Source organism: Balaenoptera musculus, chromosome 17 (assembly GCF_009873245.2).
Source record: "Balaenoptera musculus isolate JJ_BM4_2016_0621 chromosome 17, mBalMus1.pri.v3, whole genome shotgun sequence".
Classification (NCBI taxonomy): Eukaryota; Metazoa; Chordata; class Mammalia; order Artiodactyla; family Balaenopteridae; genus Balaenoptera; species Balaenoptera musculus.
The window spans coordinates 1,015,106-1,032,710 of NC_045801.1; the positions used below are offsets into that span (position 1 = coordinate 1,015,106).

Here is a 17,605-nt window from a genome sequence, read left to right on the forward strand (position 1 = left end):
GTCCTTTTGTGACTGGCTTCCTCCATTTAGCATAATGTTTCTGAGGTTCATTTATGCTGTAGCATGGATCAGTACTTCATTCCTTTTCAAGGCTAAATCCTGTTCCATTGTACGGATATACACTGTTTATCCATTCATCCTCATGGACACTTGGGTTATTTCCACCTTTTGGTTATTGCGAATAATGCTCCCTCCAACAGTGGCACACATGTTTGAGTCCCTGTTCTCACTTCTTCAGGGTATATACCCGGAAGTGGAAGTGCTGGGTCAACCCGTAATTCTGTTTTTAACTTTCTGAGGAAACACCAGACTGTTTTCCACAGCGGCCATACCATTTTACACGCCCCAGCTCTATAGAGGGATTTACACACCTGGTTTTATACTTGTTTCCACTGATACACCAAAATCTTTCATGTTTTCAGAGGTTTAACACGTCTCTGTAGGGCCTCTTCGATCTTGGACGTTTCTTCTCCTGTCCTGGCCCGCGCAACAATAGAGTCTCTTGGGCCCTCATCCCACCAGGTCGCCCCTGCAGAACCCCCAGAGCCTAATTCTACGCGGAAGGAACTGCGCTGCAGCTGGGGTGGGGTCTGGGGTTCGGCCCCTCGCCCAGTCCCGCAGGGAACGAGAGCTCTTGGCGGAGAACCCGGCCAGAGCTGTACAGGGCAGTGACCACCTGCCGCAGCGCCCCCCTCCACACGGGCGGTGAGTACACTTCCCGGCGCTCCGTAGTGACGTTGCCCCTCCCCTAGCTCTGCGCATGCGTGACCCCGCCTCTCCAGCCGTTGCCAGGGCGACGGCGCATCTCTCCTGCTCCCGCTCCCCGCGGCCCGGCAGTCGCCCAGGCCTCGCCTCAGTGCGCAGTCTCGGCGCCTCCCCGCGCTCCGCCCAGCCCGCGGGGAAACGGTCGCGCGGCGATGAAGTCGCGGGGGCCTGGTCTGGCGTCGCGGACTCCGGAGATGGAGGAAAAGGAGCAATTACGGCGGCAGATCCGTCTCCTGCAGGGTGGGTCGGGTCGGGCCCGGGTCGCGCGTCCCTTTCTTCCCCTTCACTTCACAGCGGGCCCCTGCCCGCCTCCCCTAAGGGGGTGGCTTTCCGCCCGCGGTCTCGGCGGCTAGGTCCGGTCGGGTGGGGAGGTAGGTGGGGTCGGGCTGCGTCTAGGGGACCCGGAGGGGCGTCCCGACCGGCCTGGGTCACCTCCAGCTCGGGTTTCGACGGAGGGTGCGAGCGTTTCTGGCGCTGCGGCGGGTGGCGGCGGGGCGGTCGCTTAGTAACCGGCGGGCGGGAGGGGGGCCCCCCCGGGGGCCCCCCCACCCCCACGCGCGGGCACGTACTCGGCGCCCCTTGGGCGCTCCCTCGCTCCCGGCGCCCGACAGTGGCAAAGCCCGCTCGGGGCCAGGTGTGTGTTTCTTCCCCGGACAGCCCGTTTTGACGCTCCTTCCGTCCGTACAGCCACACTCTCCTTGATATTCCCGGCCTAGATTCCCCAGTCTTCAGTTTCCAGACTTTTCCATTTTTAGATCTAATGTGGTTTGCTGTACTTAAAAAAAAAAAATTCCCCTTGTAAAGTTATTCCCACAAAGAGAAGACTTAAGGACTTGGAAAGTGTGTATAGGGGAGAGTTCAGGTGGGCTGAGCCCACCTTCCAGGCACTTCCTGGCCCTCCATCATATCTGCCCTGAGGTGTCACCAGGTCTGGACCTGGCTCTCTTTGGGCCTGGGGGCGGGACATATGGTGGGGGAGCGTTGTAACTGTGGGGCTTGTTGGCTGAGTTGTAACAGCTTGGGTTGTTCCAGCCGAGGCCTGGGCCCCACCTGCACGGGCACAGCTGTCCAGAGGCTTCCTTGGCAGGGCCCCGTGGCGGTCCACTGCACTGCGATTTCAGACGATTAGGCCTCTCCTCTCCTCAGGGGAGGATGGTGTGACATTCTTGTCAAGTGTGGAGTACCCAGGGGTGTCACTTATCTTACCCTCACTGTCTTGTGTGCCAGGCAGGGAGCTCATTAAGGTGCAGCCCTGCTCCCTTTCTATCTGTGGGCAAGCCAGAGGGCCTCCATGTCTCTTGAGGCATTACAGCATAGGGTCTTGCTGGTCTCTTCATACTGAGTGACACTTCTCCTCAAAGGATTGTGAACCCAGCATAACATTCCTGGCAGATGGGGAATATGCCACAGGGGTGCATTTTAAGGATAAGCAACTAGAAATAGGACTGAAGTAGAACTGACGGGAAAAGACTTACGGAGAAGACTGGCCTAGGGCATTTGGGCTGACTCTCAGTGGTTCTCAGGCACTGGCAGCTGCCCCTCCTGCACTGGGGCCTGGCAGGATCCACTGGGGTCTGCGGGGTGTCTGGTCAGCTGTTGCCCCTCCAGGGAATTCTCACTGATTTTACTCACCCTCCGGTTAACGGGGCCTGTGCTCCTGTCTCCTCAGGTCTGATCGATGACTACAAAACCCTCCATGGCAGTGCCTCTGCCCCAGGCACCTCCGCCGCTTCCCAGTGGCAGCCGCCCACTTACAGCAGCGGCAGGGCCTTCAGTGCGCGCTACCCTCGTCTGAGCCGGAGGGGCTTCTCCCCGAACCATGGGCCCGTGTGGCGCAAGAAATACTCCCTTGTGAATCGGCCCTTGGGATCCTCGGACCCACCCGGTGACTGTGCTGCGCAGCCGCCCCCTGGGGCTGGGGGCAGCCAGGGTCCCGACCCCCAGCAGTACATCCCGGAGAGGCAGGTCCAGCTCAGTCCGGATCAGAACATGGTCATCAAGGTCAAACCACTGTCAAAGCCGGGCTCAGCTGGCACTGCAGGGGTCCTGCGGGGCTCCTTGGAAGCATACGGGGCTCCCCCCTGGAGCAGCCACAGGCCTCAGGAAGGCGAGGGTGAGCCTGCCGGCGGCCAGCGGCAGCCCTCGAGGCCAGGAAGAGCCAAGGGGAGCTGCAGTGAGGGGGACCCCCTTCTGGTCTGCCGGAGGGAGCCTGGCAAGCCCCGGCTGGTGAAGTCGCTGAGCGCCGTGGGCAGCAGCCCCTCGGAGCCCTGGCGGACGGTCAGTGAGAGCGCAGCTGCGGCCAAGGCCCGCTTCGTGGCCCCCGGCCTGCCCCAGCGGGGCGGCACGGCCCTGGGCCGGAAGGTGGGCTCGCACTCTGTGGCCAGCTGTGGTGCACAGCTCCTTGGGGACGGGAGAGCGAACGCCGGCCATGCAGGTCAGTCAGCTGCCTCCGGCCTGGTGGCCGGCCCAGCTAGACCTGCTGCTGGACCCAGGCAGACCCGGGAGCCCTTGCTGCTGGTGTCCTGTCGAACCAACAAGTTCCGGAAAAACGACTACAAGTGGGTGGCTGCCTCGGCGAAGAGTCCCCGGGCCCCTCGGAGGGCCCTCAGTCCCAGAGCAGTGGCGGAGAATGTGTGCAAGGCCCCCTTTTCTGCAGCGGAACGAACGGAGAAGCCGCAGCTCAGAGCCGACCTGGATGCCAAGCCCAGGAGGTCGGCCACAGCCTCCGTGCCTGGGGCCTCCCCGAGCAAGTACAAGTGGAAGGCCTCCAGCCCCTCGGCCTCCTCGTCCTCCTCCTTCCGTTGGCAGTCAGAGGCCGGCAGCAAGGACCATGCCTCCCAGCTCTCCCCAGTCCCATCTCGGTTCCCCCCAGGGGACAGACCAGCAGTGGGACCCAGCAGCTTGAAGCCCCTCTTCAGTGAGACCCCGCTCTCGGCTTACAAAGTGAAGAGCCGCACCAAGATCATCCGGAGGCGGGGGAGTGCTAGGTGTGTGTCCCCGCCCCGCCCCAGGGTCCCGTCTGGCCAGGCAGACTCTGCCTTGTATGCAGAGCGGGTGGGAGGGCCCACCTGCAGGGGTGTGGGAGGCGGAGGGGAAGCCTCGTCCCGGACAGGGCCTGAGCGGCAGGGCCTGAGCGCGGAGCTTTGCCTGTGGTGGTGTCACCATAGTCAGTAGGAATGAGGCCAGGGTCACTGCTGTCCCTTACAGTTGAAAGGGCTCAGCCTGGCCGGGGGCTGGCCCGGGGCTCCCAGCCAGGCGGGGCAGGTGGAGGTGGTCGCAGCATCCCACCCTTTCTCCTGTGGGCAAGAGACCAGAGACTGCTGGGGTGGTTCCTGTTCTGGGCCCCCAGGGTTTGTGCCCAGGCCAGGAGCAGGGCAAGCAAACTCAGGGTGCAGTGTCTCTGCGGGAGGGGGTCGTCTTTCCACCGGGGAGGAAGGCTGCCCCTTGACGGCCGGGTGACAGGGTGAGTCACTGCCTCACTGCACCCATGTCACCTTCCCCGCCCTCTGTCCTCTCGGATCTAGAGGAGGCTCGAGGACGGGGTCGTGGCCCAGTGCTCCGTCTGGGGTCAGGGACTTAATTGTGGTGGCTGCCAGTGGCAAGGGCAGAGGGCCTGCCTCTGCCATCGGACGTGGTGACACTCGCTGTCCTCCCAGCAAGTCCCACTCCAGAGGTCCTTCCTGCTGTCTGACCTTGATCTTGGGCCCTGCTCTCCCAGATAGGTGCTGTCTTGGATCCCTCGGGCTCCCTGCCCTCCTCACTTTTTCTGGACAGCGGCCTCTGTTTCAGCCAGTGTGGGGAGGGGGTCACGAGGCTGGGGGCAACTCCTCCTCCGTACAAGGCCTGCCTGCTTTGCTTCTCCCCCAGCTCCAGGCGGGGGCTCATCTGGCCTGGGGAGGTGCAGGAGGTGGTTGTGGAACACTGGGTGGGGGTCGAGGGGTGCTCTCCTGCGCTCTCCGCCTCCCTTGGCTCTGGGATCCTCCAGGGTTGTGGCTGGGAGCCTGGCGGGGAGGAGGAGGGGGGTGGGGGGGTGGGGTGGGGGGGATGGGCGGGGAGCAGCCTTCTGACGGCTGCTGAGGTTGGTTAGGTGAGAAAGCGAAGTGGGCTGCCTCCAGGGGCTGAGTCCATGTTGCTGGGATCTGGGTGGGCAGGGGTGGGGAGGTGAGCCACTCGCTGGGGGAACCTGTTAGGAGCTGTCTGCTCTTTGTCTCTGCAGCCTTCCTGGGGACAAGAAGAGCAGCCCCCCACCTGCTGCCACGGCCAAGAGCCAGTTCAGCCTGCGGCGGAGGCAGACCCTCCGGGGGAAGAGCAGCCCTGTGCTGAAGAAGACGCCCAACAAGGGCCTGATGCAGGTCAGCAGGCACCGGCTGTGCTGCCTGCCTCCTAGCCGGGCCCACCTCCCCACCAAGGAAGGTACGACCAGGAGGAGGGGCTCCCTGGGCCTGTGCTGGCTCTGCTCCCTGTTGGGACCCACCTTCGCCGTCCACCTTGCATTGTTGGGCCCTGGCCCAGGAGCGCTCAGCCTGGCGGGCAGTGGGCGGCCTGGGCTAGTGAGTGGAGGAGGAGAAGACCCGGGGTACCGTGCCCTGCGCTCTGGGTGGGGAGATGCTGCCAGGCAGGCATGTGGTGGTCTTTGCAGCGCGTCCCTCCGTGTATGTGCAGCTGAGTCCCTCTTGGCAGGAGGAGCGGGAAGGTAGATGAGAGGGTGGCAGCCACGCAGCCCTGAAGGGGGAGGAGACATGGCTTGTGCCGCCCTCGCTGCCTGGGCCGCAGGTCTACCCCTCCCCTCCCTGCTGGCTGCTGCCTTTTCTTCGGGAAGCCTGAGCTGGCCTGGGAGGGGTCGGCTTTGCCCTCTTATTGAGTCCCTGGAGTCCAGGAACAGGATGGGGAGCGCTGTGGGCGTGGCCCCCGCAGGAGGCCGGCTCCCCACTGCCGCGACGGCGGTGCTCTGGGGAGGCTGCGGAGCCAGGCTTCATCTGGGTGCCTGGTCCTGAGGTGGCCCCTCTGAGCTGCGGGGCGAACGTGCGGCAGCAGCTTCTAGACTGACCCGTGTGAGATCTGGAGGTGACAGGGTCTGGGGCCCGGCAGGCTCGGCGCCGCGCGCCCCGGCCGGGGCCTTGTGCTCTAACAGCTGTGCTACGCTTGGTGCCTGGGGAACCCAGCTGAGGGCGTGGTCCTTGGCCTGGCCAGGAGGCTGTGAAGAAGGCTTCTGGAGGAGCTGGTGCCTGGGCCGTGCTGAGCATCTGCGCGGAGCCGGCCGTGGGAGGGGGGGCCGTGGGGTCCCAGGCAGAGGGTCGGGCGGGGCAGCGAGAGGGCTGTGGGGAAGTGAGGCTGGAGGGTGCCGGCCTCCCACCCATCCTCCTTCGGCCGTATCCCGTGCGCCATGGCAAGTGTGGATGTCACGCCAGGTGACAGAGCTGAGGGAGCCCCGTTAGCGGCCCCTGGTTGCTGCGAGGTGGCTGGACTGGGGGTTGGGCCTTGGCTGCAGGACGGGCTGGGAGTGAAGAGGTTGAAGGTGACCAGCGGTCAGGCTGCCACGGGTTGACTGGAGAGGACGAGTTGAGGGTGCCCCTCGCTTCGAGAGACTGGTGGCGGGGGGGCCCCCAGGGAGCTTGAGGGCAGGTGAGGGGTCAGGTGGCCTCTTGGGGCAGCTGGGAGAGAGGCCAGGAGGTGGTGTCTGTGGACATCTGGGCCTTTGTGGGGACTCATGGCCCCTGTTCAGATCCTCTCTGTCACGGTGTTGTCTTAGCCGGCTGAGATGTCAGGTGTGCAGAGAAGTTGCAGACAGATCTGTCCCCACAGATGAGGTGTCACGCGGGATGGCAGCGTGCAGGCCGTGATGGTGCTCAGGGCCGGCTGTGGGAGGTGGGCGGTCCAGGTGCTGGGGGTCCAGGAGACCCAAGGCAGGGGTGGTCCCTCCTGCCCTCTGGTGCCTGCATTCGAGCTGGCCAGCTGCTGAGACGTTCCCATCGTGACTTGCCATTAGCAGGGTGTGTCGGGGTGACGGAGAGGGGGTGGCCAGGTAGGGCCCCTTGTGGAGGTAGTATTTCAGCGAGGCTTGACTGACGGATGTGGTTGGAGGTGGCTTGGGGGAGGAGTGTCCCAGCCGGGGCAGCGTGCTGGGAAGGCCCTAAGGCCCTGTCCTGCCTTCTCGGGCCCTTCCTGACACCAGAGCTCTTGGGGGATCTGGTGGGCGTCTGCTGGGCGTCGGGCCCCCTTGCTGGGCCTGGAAGCAGGTGTGTGTGTAGAGCACCTGCTGGGCAGGTGTTGAGTATGGCATGGTTGTGGCAGACAGGGCCCCGGGCCTCTTGGCACCCTTCCTGCCGCCCAGGGGTGCTGAGTCCTGATGCACGTACGTGCACTGGCCTTGACTCTGTCCCTGCCAGGCCTGTGCTGCCCCTGCCCCCAAGGAGCCTGGTCTGGGGGTCGACAGGCCCAAGGCAGGCTGCTGCTGGCCCGTGCCATGGGCAACCCAGGGAAGGAGCGCCACGCGGTCGAGGAGGTCCTCCTGTCTTGTGGGCTGAGGACCCACGGACCGAGGGGCTCTCTGCAGACGGGTGGGCAGCGGTAGCACCAGGAACTCTCCTCGCAGAGCCAAGCTTTCCCACCAGCCGGCCAGGTGGTCCTGGGTGCCCTCTCTCCCGGCTCCAGGCCGGAGAGCTCTGGTGCGGCTTGGGGGCCGGGGTGAGGGCTGCCCCAGGCATGGGAACAGCCTGGCAGCAGCCTTGCTGCAGGAACCACTGGCCAAGGGGCGGCCGGGAAGCTGGAGAGCTGGGTAGGGGCCTGTGGGCAGCGTCCCAGGGCCATGGGCCAGAGATGTTCTGGGATGCTCACCCGGTCGCGGGGTGGACAGAGGGGTGAGGGGCTGGCGGGGGCACAGACGCTGCGCCTGCAGATTCGATAACCAGGCCAGGTGGGAGAGGAGGTGGCTTGTGTCCTCCCTGGAGCTGCACCTGCACTTGTGAATAGCCTGGCCCCTTTGTAGGCCCAGAGCAGAGTTGGGTGCAGGCTGGGGACGGTGGCGGCTGCCGCCTGCTGGCAGGGCAGCCGTGGTACTCGGTGGGAGGGTGAGAAAGGCTGCGGGCACCGCTGGGTGTGGGGCTGTCAGGTGGGGACTGCGGCGCCTGCCAAGAAGGCTGCCACAGTCCCTGCCTTCACGCTCCTCTCCACTAGGAGGCAGATGAATCAGCTCATAGTTATAGGCAGTGTGATAACCACGCACAGAATGCCCTGCGGGAGAGGTGGAGGCAGAGGAGGGAGAGGGTCCTGTTGGGGGAAGGGCTTGCAGAAGGCCTCCCCTCACTCAGCCCCTTGTCCACCCCCCCACGCATCCTCTGTCCTCCACCCCCTCACCCCCTCCCCATCTCCTGCACGTCTGTGCAGGGCAGTGTGCTGTCTCCTGGGGTGTGTGTGTGCTGGGGCCGTGCTGCGTCAGTGGACACAAACTGCCCCTCGGGTGCTTGTAAACAGGCTGAAAAGTTGCTTTCAGGGGGAATTCCTTGTCGGTCAAGTGGTTAGGACTCAGCGCTTCCACTGCTGGGGGCCCGGCTTCAGTCCCTGGTCGGGGAACTAAGATCCCACAGGCTGCACAGCGCGGCCAAAAAAAAAAAGAAAAGTTGCTTTCAGGTGGCAGAAGCACTCTGAGGAAAAGGAGACAGGCGGCAGTGTTGCAGGGAGCTGCGGGGAGGGTGGGCGGCGGGGGAGTCTCTGAGGAGCGCCATCTGAACCGAGCCCTGCGCGAGCAGAGGGGCGCATGGACACACCTGTGCAGGCGAGGTCACAGGTAGGCTGAGCTTTGCCGGTTCCAGGAGCAGAGACTGGTCCTGTGTGGCCGGTGTCCTGGAGGGTGGGAGGGGCCGAGGCCAGAGGGCAGGCGGGACCAGGTGATGGGACAGGGTGCTGGGCCACAGCAAGGAAAGGGGGGTTCTGTTGGGAAGCCCCTGAGGGACAGTGGAGGCACCTGGGCCTGCATGGGTGTGCTCAGGGACACACGGCGGCCGCGTCGGAGCCCCAGGAGCGTCCAGCGGTCCCGGAGGGGCAGCAGCCAGGATGAGACTGCGGGTGAGGACTGAACTCCAGGCCGAGGGGTGAGGTCCTCATCCTCGAGACTTGATGGCCGGAAGCTCATGGGAGAGGCTTGCGCTGGCGGAGGCGAGTGTGCTGGGCAGGCATCGTGAGACCGGGACAGGTGGAGGTCATTTCCCTGGGCTGACGGCTCCCCCAGCCCCCTCCTCTCGAAAGGCCTGCCCGGCTCCCCGCTTCCCAGCTCTGTCTGCCTGCCCTCCCTTGGTGGGCCCGAGCAGCTGTGTGTGTGTGCGCGCGCGCGTGTGCGTGCGCGCTCTCCTGTCTCCTGGAAAGTGCAGACCCCACCTAGGGGCCGCTGGCAGGGCCTCCCTGGGAATGGGGGCAGAGGCTGCCTCTGCATCTACTTGCTTTGAGGCTTCTCTGCCCTGTTTCCCACACAGACTTTTAGTGCCAGATGCAGCCCTCCGCTTGGAGCGGTGTCAGACCTGACCCCTCTGGGACTCCCTCGCTGCTGAGGCCAGGAGGGCTGCGGAGGGGGGGAGGGAGAGGTGGGCTTCCCCACCTGGGGTCCCCACTTCAGGCCGGCTGTGCAGCCCCGTGGCCAGCAGAGGGCGCACTTGCCCCTCTTATTCCTCATCCACCTTTTTCTGGTAATTGATTGCCTAATTTCCTCTTTATGTGAAAGAAAGCAGATATCAAGTAATTTGCAGCAATAACCTGCTAATGCTGGGCCAGTATCGAAACTCCCCTGTTCATTTCAAGTGGCAGATAAAACACTAATACATAATTATCCTTGCAAATTGGATTGTTTTAAATAACCCAAAGGCTATGGCCAGGAGAAAGCGATCCCATCTCCCTTGAGTTACTACTGCAGTGTAATTGCCGCGTTCAGTCAATTTCCCTGGCATTAGAAATTCCATCACAATCAACATTAAGCTTTATTCATTGTGATGGCTAAGAGCCGGGCCATTTCTCCTCTTTTTCTTAACTGGCAAAATTAATCAGGGAAAAGATTTTAAACATTTGCCCGTGCGAAAGAGGTCAGCTCTGCCACTATATTGCTCAGCAGATAAGGGGGCTAATAAAAAGAAAATTGAATTACTAATGATCACCAGGAACAGAGTATATAAAACCTGGCAATCGCCGGTTCAGGAGAAGGGAGAATCAATTTTCTCGGGACAAGGTGTGCTCATTTTTTATTTTGGCTCATATTATCAGCAGTTTAATTTGAGGGCGCGTAAACAGGAGGAAACAGTTAGGGAATAATGAGCCCGAGGTGTACAGTGCCGCCGGATATATGCTGCACACAGTTTATTTGACACAGCAGATAATCGCTTTAATTGAATTCGAAACTGCACGTTCAGCAGGCCTGGGGCCTCATGCCTTGGGGACCTGGCCTTACGAAGATTCCAGCCTGACTCCTCCTCCCGCTCTGCCCCCCGCCGGCCCTCTCTGGCCGAGCCCTCTGACCCTCCCGCCTAGTTCCCTGGGCCTAGAGTCAGACTTTGGCTGGGGGGTGGGGCAGGTGGTCCCTGGGGGTCCCCACGTGACACCCCTACCCCACCCCATGCTCCCTGGGGGATAACCGCACCTTGGCTGCCAGAGGCCCCACTTGATCCGCCTCAGGGCCGACAGACCCCAGAGAAGGCAGCAGAGAAGAGAACCTTTCGTAAACCTCAAAAATGGTTTCCGATTGGCCACCCGTTCTATTTCGGAAGTTAGTCGGCACAGCCCGCGGTGTGGACGTGCGCTTTCCAGTGCAGACCTGGGGCTTCGGGGCCAGCACCGGGGCTCCTCTCCCCCGGCCACAGTGGGCGCAGCGCCATGACTCAGTCTGCCCTGAGGTGACAGGCTTCGTGTGTGCAGAGAGGGTGCTGCCTGGTCCACACCAACCCAGCACGACGCTTGCGGTGTTGGGGGCTGGCAGCCCACCCAGCACACTCGGCCCCAGGCTAGGGGGCTTCCTGGTAGCAACAGGCCGTGCAATTCCTCTCAGTCACTTGGAGAGGTCTGCCGTCAGGTGCCAAGGAAAAGCCATGGGCGGGTGGGCGGGCAGTGGCGTTCTCACCTCCCAGGGGTTGCCCAGGACAGTGCATGTGTGGCGACAGCCCACCCACCTCTCCTTCGCCTGCCTCTGCACAGACAAGTGGCCAGCGCGGTGGGTGGGGTGTGGGCCTGGTGGGTCGCTCAGGGCTGTGCCGGCAGGGCTGTGGTTGACAGGAAGGGCGCAGTGTTCACGGTGCCATCAGGCGTGGATCTGAGCGCTGCCGAGGCTTTCACTCAAGCCGGGCCTCACACAGCCGCCTGCCTCTGGCTCAGAGCTTGCCAGCATGTGGCGGGCGCTTCCCACACGTCCCTTAGTCTGCCATGCCAGCCACGCGGTCTGGAGGATCTGCTGTCACCTGTTTATGGATGCAGTGGGCGGCCACTCATCCTGGGTCACCGGCAGAAAAGGTAGGTGTGGTCTTGGGCCCTGCCCGGTCTTCACCATGCAGCCCCCCGTCTCTGACCCCTGGCCATGGTGGCCAGTGAGACACTCCTCTGGCTGGGGTCACCCAGCGCTGGGACCACCTTGCCACCCCGGCCTGAGTGTGAGTGTCTGTTGGAAACTGACACCCATTCCCTGTGTCCAAGTTTCTCCAAGGAAGTAGTCAGGGAGTGCCTCCTTGTGTAAGCCCCTCCTTGGACCCCTCCTCTGGCCTCCCCCCCTACCCAGTACCCAGGCTCCTCACCAAGCCCCAGAGCAGGGCCCTGTGGGGGCTGGGTACCCCTCAGGTTCACAGTCCCTGGGTGGCCCCTCTGTGGGCTGACCGTGAGGGGACATCCTGGCACTGCCTCCCCCCACTGCTCGGTCATTCGGGCTTGAAGGGCCCACCTTGGGGCTGTCCCCATGTCCCCGGGGCGCCTCCTGTGGAGGTCAGAGCAGGCCCTCAGCTGCCTGGGCACCAGAGCCTGTCTGTGGTGCTCAGTTTGTCCAGGGGAGTTTGCAGGGCTCCCCTTGAGCAGCACCAGCTCGGGGTGTACCTACAGGGAGTCGCCCGCCGGCCGGCTTTCTGCTCCAGCAGCGCCTGGGTAGCCAAGGGAGTCTTAAAAGCGATCCTCACTTAATCTCCTCTGTAGTCCTGTGGTTCCAGGTGCACCGGAAAACCCAGTTCCAGATTCTGTCTGCCCGCCCTGCCCCTCTCACCACGCCCTGCCCCTCGCCATGCCCCGCCCCTCTCACCACACCCTCAGTGTCCCGCCCCACTCAATGCTCCGCCCCATCTTACCGTGCCCCAAGCCTCTCCCAACAGGCCCCGCCTCCCCTCTGACCAGATGTGCCCAGTGGACAGGGGCAGGCGGTGGGCCAGGTACTGGCACGGCAGCATCACACTGCTTGGCGCTGGGCCGCCCTGGGCATGGGCTGTGCTGGCCTCAGGACTGCGGGAGGGTCAGCGGTCAGAGGGAGCAGAGCGAAGCCTTGCCCTGGGTCTCCACGTGCATCAGTAGTGTGTTTTCATCGCCAGTGCCCACTGGGAGCACTGTGGGATGATCAGGAGCCAGGGCAGGTGGGAGGAAGGAGGCAGGCTTGCTGTGGCCCGGAGGGGTGGACGCAGGGCCGGGGCTAGGTGACTCCTGTGGTGTCCCCGTCCTGTCCAGCGCCCTGGTCCTGGGTCCCGGTCCTGAGGTGTGGGCAAGCCCTGGTTATGAGCCTCCAGGCTGGTGCTGGCATTGCCTTGCTCTGTTCCCACAGCTGTGGAAGGGTCATCTCTTGGGGGTTTCTGGGCGGGTTGAGGGGACGGGGCAGGCTTGGCGGATCCTAGACTGGGAGGCTGCTGGTGTTCTTCTCGCTGCTGGAGTTTCCCGCCCTGGAGCGGTCTGTGACCCACCATCACTCGCTGTTGTGCAGCTGGGTTGTTTAGCTTTACTACGGCAGACACTGTAAAGGGCGTAAGAGCAGTTCAGTCTGGAGCCCTGCTTTCCTAAGGGAAAATGAAAATGCTGAAGTAGGCCCTGCAAAAGGCAGCCGCAGCGATCCTGAGCCTTGCGTAAATTACCAGGCGTGTCGGAGGCCTCCAGTTTTACGTTCGTCATGGCCGTGCTAATTAGTTATTCCACACGAGCTGGCGTGGGAGTGTGTGTATGTGCGTGCGCATTGCCTGTGTGGTGCCCGGCAGGCGTGGGGCCTCTAGGGGAGCTGTGACCTCCGCGGAGTCAGGGGCACCTGGTGACTCCGTGAGGCTGAAGCCCTGGGAGCCGCTCCTCACCCGGGAAGGAGGGGTGATGTTCTCACGATGGCAGAGCTTGCAGCCCTGGGGTCTCGTGGGCCAGGGTCCCCAGGTGTCTGACGAGTGTAGATGGTGTGCTGAGGGTGGCCCGCCCCCGTGTCCTGGCTGACCGAGTTAAGCCCAGCCTCTGTGCCAGCTGGGCCTGGCCTGGCCTGAGGGTCCCTCTCAACCGGGGGCTCTCAGAAGCCCGGCCGTCAGTGGGCGTGGGGTGCAGGGCGGAGTCTTCCTAGGGCTGCTTTGTCTCCCGGCCTCCCCCTCGGCCCTCAGTGCTCTCCCTGTGGCTGCCGCTGGCCCATCAGGTGGTCTGTCCCACCTGCTCTCCTGAGCCCAGCCCCTTCCTCCCTTGGGGAGTGGGGGCCACCTGGTGATGGGGGCGTGGGAGCTCCTACCTGCTGGAGGTGGGCCATGGCCCTCCAGGTCCTGGATTGTGGCACCTCTCCACAGCTTCAGGATGTTGCTGGGCACCCCATCCAGACCCGGGCCCCACTCCTCCGTGCTCCCATGGTCCCAGGCCAGGAGCCCGCCCCGGGCTACGTCACGGAGCACCCCCTCCCCTGCACACCTCGGCCTGGCCCTGTGCCAGTGCGGACAGTGACGCAGTGGCCTCCCTGCGGGACTCAGAGCCGGGCGTCTGGGCTGGAGCCGCTCTTCCTTGTCCCTCTCTTTGAGTGAAGCTGGGGCGCCGAGGTGGGCAGCTGTGCTTGGGCACAGAGAAGGCATCTCAGAAAGGAACTCCAAAAACATGTTTCCCCTGTGGAGCTCTCTTTAGCCGGGCTCTCCTTACTGCTTGCGTTTTAAAGGGGGAAGATGCCCCTTTAACACAAACCCCCTGGGGTGGGGGTTTGTGGTCTGCATCTGGCTCAGGCTGCCACCCCCATGCTGTGTGGTCCCCTCGGCTTGGGCAGGCAGGGCAGCAGGGGGAGGGGCTGCAGGGCCGCACTGACCCTGGGGCCGGCCCGGCTGTGTATGTCCTTGACTCTGGGCCGTGAGACAGTGCCCCAAGGGGCAGCACGTGGGGAGACAGGCAGCCGGGAGCAGAGGCCGGGGCTGGGGGCTGCTGTCCAGGGTCGGAGCTGCCCACGTGGCCAGTGGGCCTGAGCTTGGACGGAGCGCAACAGGACCAGATGGCTGGACAGTTGACCTTCAGGTTCTCTTTTTTTTTGAAATATGCAGGTGTAAGCTTGTAAATTCTCCCCTGAGCATAGCCTTAGCTGTCTTCTGCAAGTTAATTATTTTTGTGTTCCTCCGAAACTTTTTCTAATTTTCATTGTAATTTTTTCTTTGATCCAGGGTTATTCAGAAGGGATTGCTTCATTTCCGAACCCCTGGGGCTTCTGAGTTTCTCTGTAATGGCCGCTCCCAGCTTCACTCCCCTGGGCGAGCTGTCTGCGTGATTTCAGTCCTTGAAGTCTGCTCAGACTTGTCTTAAGGACCAGCTTAGGGTCCGTTTTGGTAAAGCTCTTGTGTGCACTTAGGGAGAATGATTCCATTTGGGGAGTTTGGGGGTCTGTAAGGTAAGTTATATTAATTGTGTTGTTCAGATCTTCTGTGTGCTTACTGATTTTGCGGGGCAGGGAGGGTGTCTGTTTTTTCCAGTCACAGAGAGAGAGTGTTAAGATCTTCCACTGTTCTCCAGTTGTCACTTTTGCATTAAGCATTTTGAGGTCATTTGACTGAGTGCAAACCACTTAGAATCGTTATATCTCCCCGGTGGATTGAATCTTTTACTGCTACGAAATATCCTTTTTTATCTCCAGTAAAGCTTCTGGCCTTAAAGTTTACTTTCTCTGAAGCAGGTAGAGCTAGGCCAGTTTCCTTTTAGTTAGTGTCACAAAATGTGTGTATATACACATGTGTACACACACACACACACACACACACTCTATGCAAATGTATATATGTGTGACATGTGCAAACATGTTTATTTTCAGCCGTTGTTATGTTTACATTTTTTTGTATCCAGCAAATAGTTGTTTTTTAAGTGCAATCTGAAATTGTCTTTCTAAAAAAGGGTTTCGTCTGTTCACACTTAATGCAATTACTAGGGTATTTGGGTTTAAATCTACTGTCTTACTGTGTGCTTTTTCTTTGTTGCACCTGTTTTGTTTTTTTCGCTCCTTTTTTTTTTTTTTCTTTTGGATGTACATTTTTTAATTCCATTTTCTCCTCAATTAAGCTTATCATACATTCTTTTATTCTTCTTTGGGTGGTCTCCCCAGAGGTTATATTGTGCGTTCTTGACTCACTGTTATTGGTACTTAGAAATTACTGTCTGATCCCTCCCCAGACAATGTAAGAAGCTTGGAGTACTTAAACCCTATTTTCCTCTCTTCCATCAGCTGTGGAGAACTGCCATGATTTTAATTCTCCATGTATTTTAGACCCTAAAAAACATTGTGTACAGTCAGCATTGACCTAGACTATGTATTTATTCTCCCATTTCTCTTCATCCCTTCCTTGCCTTCTGTTTGAGAAACACCTCTTAACATATCCTGTAATATTGCAGGTGTGCTGGGGACCATTGCTCTCTATAGATGTTTATCTGAAAAATCTTTGTTCTTGCCTTACTCTCTGGAGAGTGATTTTGCCTGGGAAGCCGTGGGGCTTTCGGTGCTGGGGAGAGACCCTTCCCATCGCTAGCTGGTGTGGGCTTTCGGTGAAGTCAGCTGTCCTTCCCGGGCGGGTAGCATGGCTCTTCCCCCTCTGGCTGTGGGGCTTTCTCTGTCTCTGGTTTTTAGCAGGTGTGCTCTGGTGTGCTTCCTGTACATTTTACCTGTCCTGCTCAGGGTCTGTGGTGTCTCTTGAACCTGTGGCTTGATGGTTTTCATCACTTTTGGAGTCTCAGCCGTTCTGTCTTTAAGCATTGCTTCTGCTCCATTCCCACCTCTCTCCTTCTGGGACTTCAGCTGCATTTGTACTGAACCTTCTCACCATATCGTACATGTTTCCTGTGTTCTTCTCTCTGTCTTCTTTGTCTCCGTGCTTAAATCTGGGTAGTTTCTTCTAACCTATTTTCTAGTTTAGTTATTGTCTTTTCAGCTTTGTATAATCTGCTACAAAATGCATCCGTTGAGATCTTAGTTTTAGTGACTTTTAAATTCTAAAATTTCTATTAAAAGATAGTTACTAGGTCTCTGCCAAAATTTGCAATCTTGTCTTTTTTTAATTATTATTTATTTATTTATTTTTGGCTGTGTTGGGTCTTTGTTGCTGCGTGTGGGCTTTCTCTAGTTGTGGCGAGCAGGGGGGCTACTCTTCGTTGTGGTGCATGGGCTTCTCATTGTGGTGGCTTCTCTTGTAGCAGAGCATGGGCTCTAGGTGTGCGGGCTTCAGTAGTTGTGGCACGCAGGCTCAGTAGTTGTGGCTCGCGGGCTCTAGAGCGCAGGCTCAGTAGTTGCGGCACACGGGCTTAGTTGCTCCGCAGCATGTGGGATCTTCCCAGACCAGGGCTCGAACCCTTGTCCCCTGCATTGGCAGGTGGATTCTTAACCACTGCGCCACCAGGGAAGCCCTGCAATCTTGTCTTTAAGTCCTTGAACATATTAATCTTGTTTAAAGTCCGTGTCTGACCACCCACGGTCTGGATCCCTGTTCATTCCATTGCCTGTTTTTTTCCTTCTTAGTTTTGGGTCAAGTGTGATTTGCTTGTATGTATGGTTATTTTGTATCGAGTGGTGGACGTTGTGTATGGAATTCTGGAGCTAATTCAAGGCCGGATGATGTCATGTTCCTCCAGACAGGGTGCGTGGCCCCTGGGGGAGCAGACCTGCAGAGTCAGGGCAGTGTGGGCAGTGAGAGCGCCCAGGCACTTCCTGCCCAGGGAGGGCCCCGCGCTGGGCGGGCTCACTGCACCGGCAGGCTGGCCTGCAGAACAGGGTCTGTGCGGGAGAAGGGCGAGGGAGGGGCGGTGGGAGCCCGCTCAGCCCAGCCCTGCATCTAGAGGCCCACTTGCTCACCTGTCCCCAGTGTGTGCTTGGTGGGGGAAGAAGGGCGGCCCCCTGCAACCCCCAGCGACCTGTGTGCTGGAGACAGGAGGGCCTCACTGACCCGTGGCCTCTGAGAGGTAGAGGTCTCTGGGTGTGGGGTAGATGGGGCAGCCCGTGGGCCTCCTGCACGGTGGCCTTGCTCCTGTAGGCCTTGCCCCGCCTCCGCTCCAGGCCCTGGGAGGGGCCTCTGGCAGCCCTGCCTGCTTCCCCATGCAGAGCCTGCTGTAGGGGCCGGGCAGGCCTGGGCACAGGCGGTGGAGGCCGGGTGAGGGGCCAGGGGTGCTGCCTGCCCAGGGGTGGGCGAGGAGTTGCAGTGGGGTTGCGTGACAGCTGGGGTGGCGGTGCTTGTGTCAGTAGGGCCTTCGGTGACATCCAGGGAGAGCGTTGGGTTCTGAGGCGGCCACCGGCAGAGGGCCCTGGTGCACAGGCTGCCCGAGGGAGTGGGGCAGCCTGGTCCGGACAAGAGCTGACCGCCTCGGGGCACACCTCTCTGGGCCTGGGCGGGCAGGCCGCCTGAGCTTCGAGAGGCCTCAGCCTGGGAGGGTGGGTGTCTCTCTGCCC

General features: G+C 60.8%; 1 protein-coding gene across 1 annotated transcript in view; it reads left to right on the forward strand.

The window, feature by feature from the left end:
• The first annotated feature begins 864 nt into the window (after nucleotides 1-864).
• Nucleotides 865-17,605, forward strand: part of ZC3H3 (zinc finger CCCH-type containing 3) — an 82,329-nt gene continuing 65,588 nt past the window's right edge. The window contains exons 1-3 of the mRNA XM_036830902.1: nucleotides 865-1,005; nucleotides 2,435-3,752; nucleotides 4,982-5,178. Coding sequence (XP_036686797.1) covers nucleotides 918-1,005; nucleotides 2,435-3,752; nucleotides 4,982-5,178 — 1,603 coding nt within the window. The 5' untranslated portion in view covers nucleotides 865-917. The remainder of the gene's footprint in view (nucleotides 1,006-2,434; nucleotides 3,753-4,981; nucleotides 5,179-17,605) is intronic.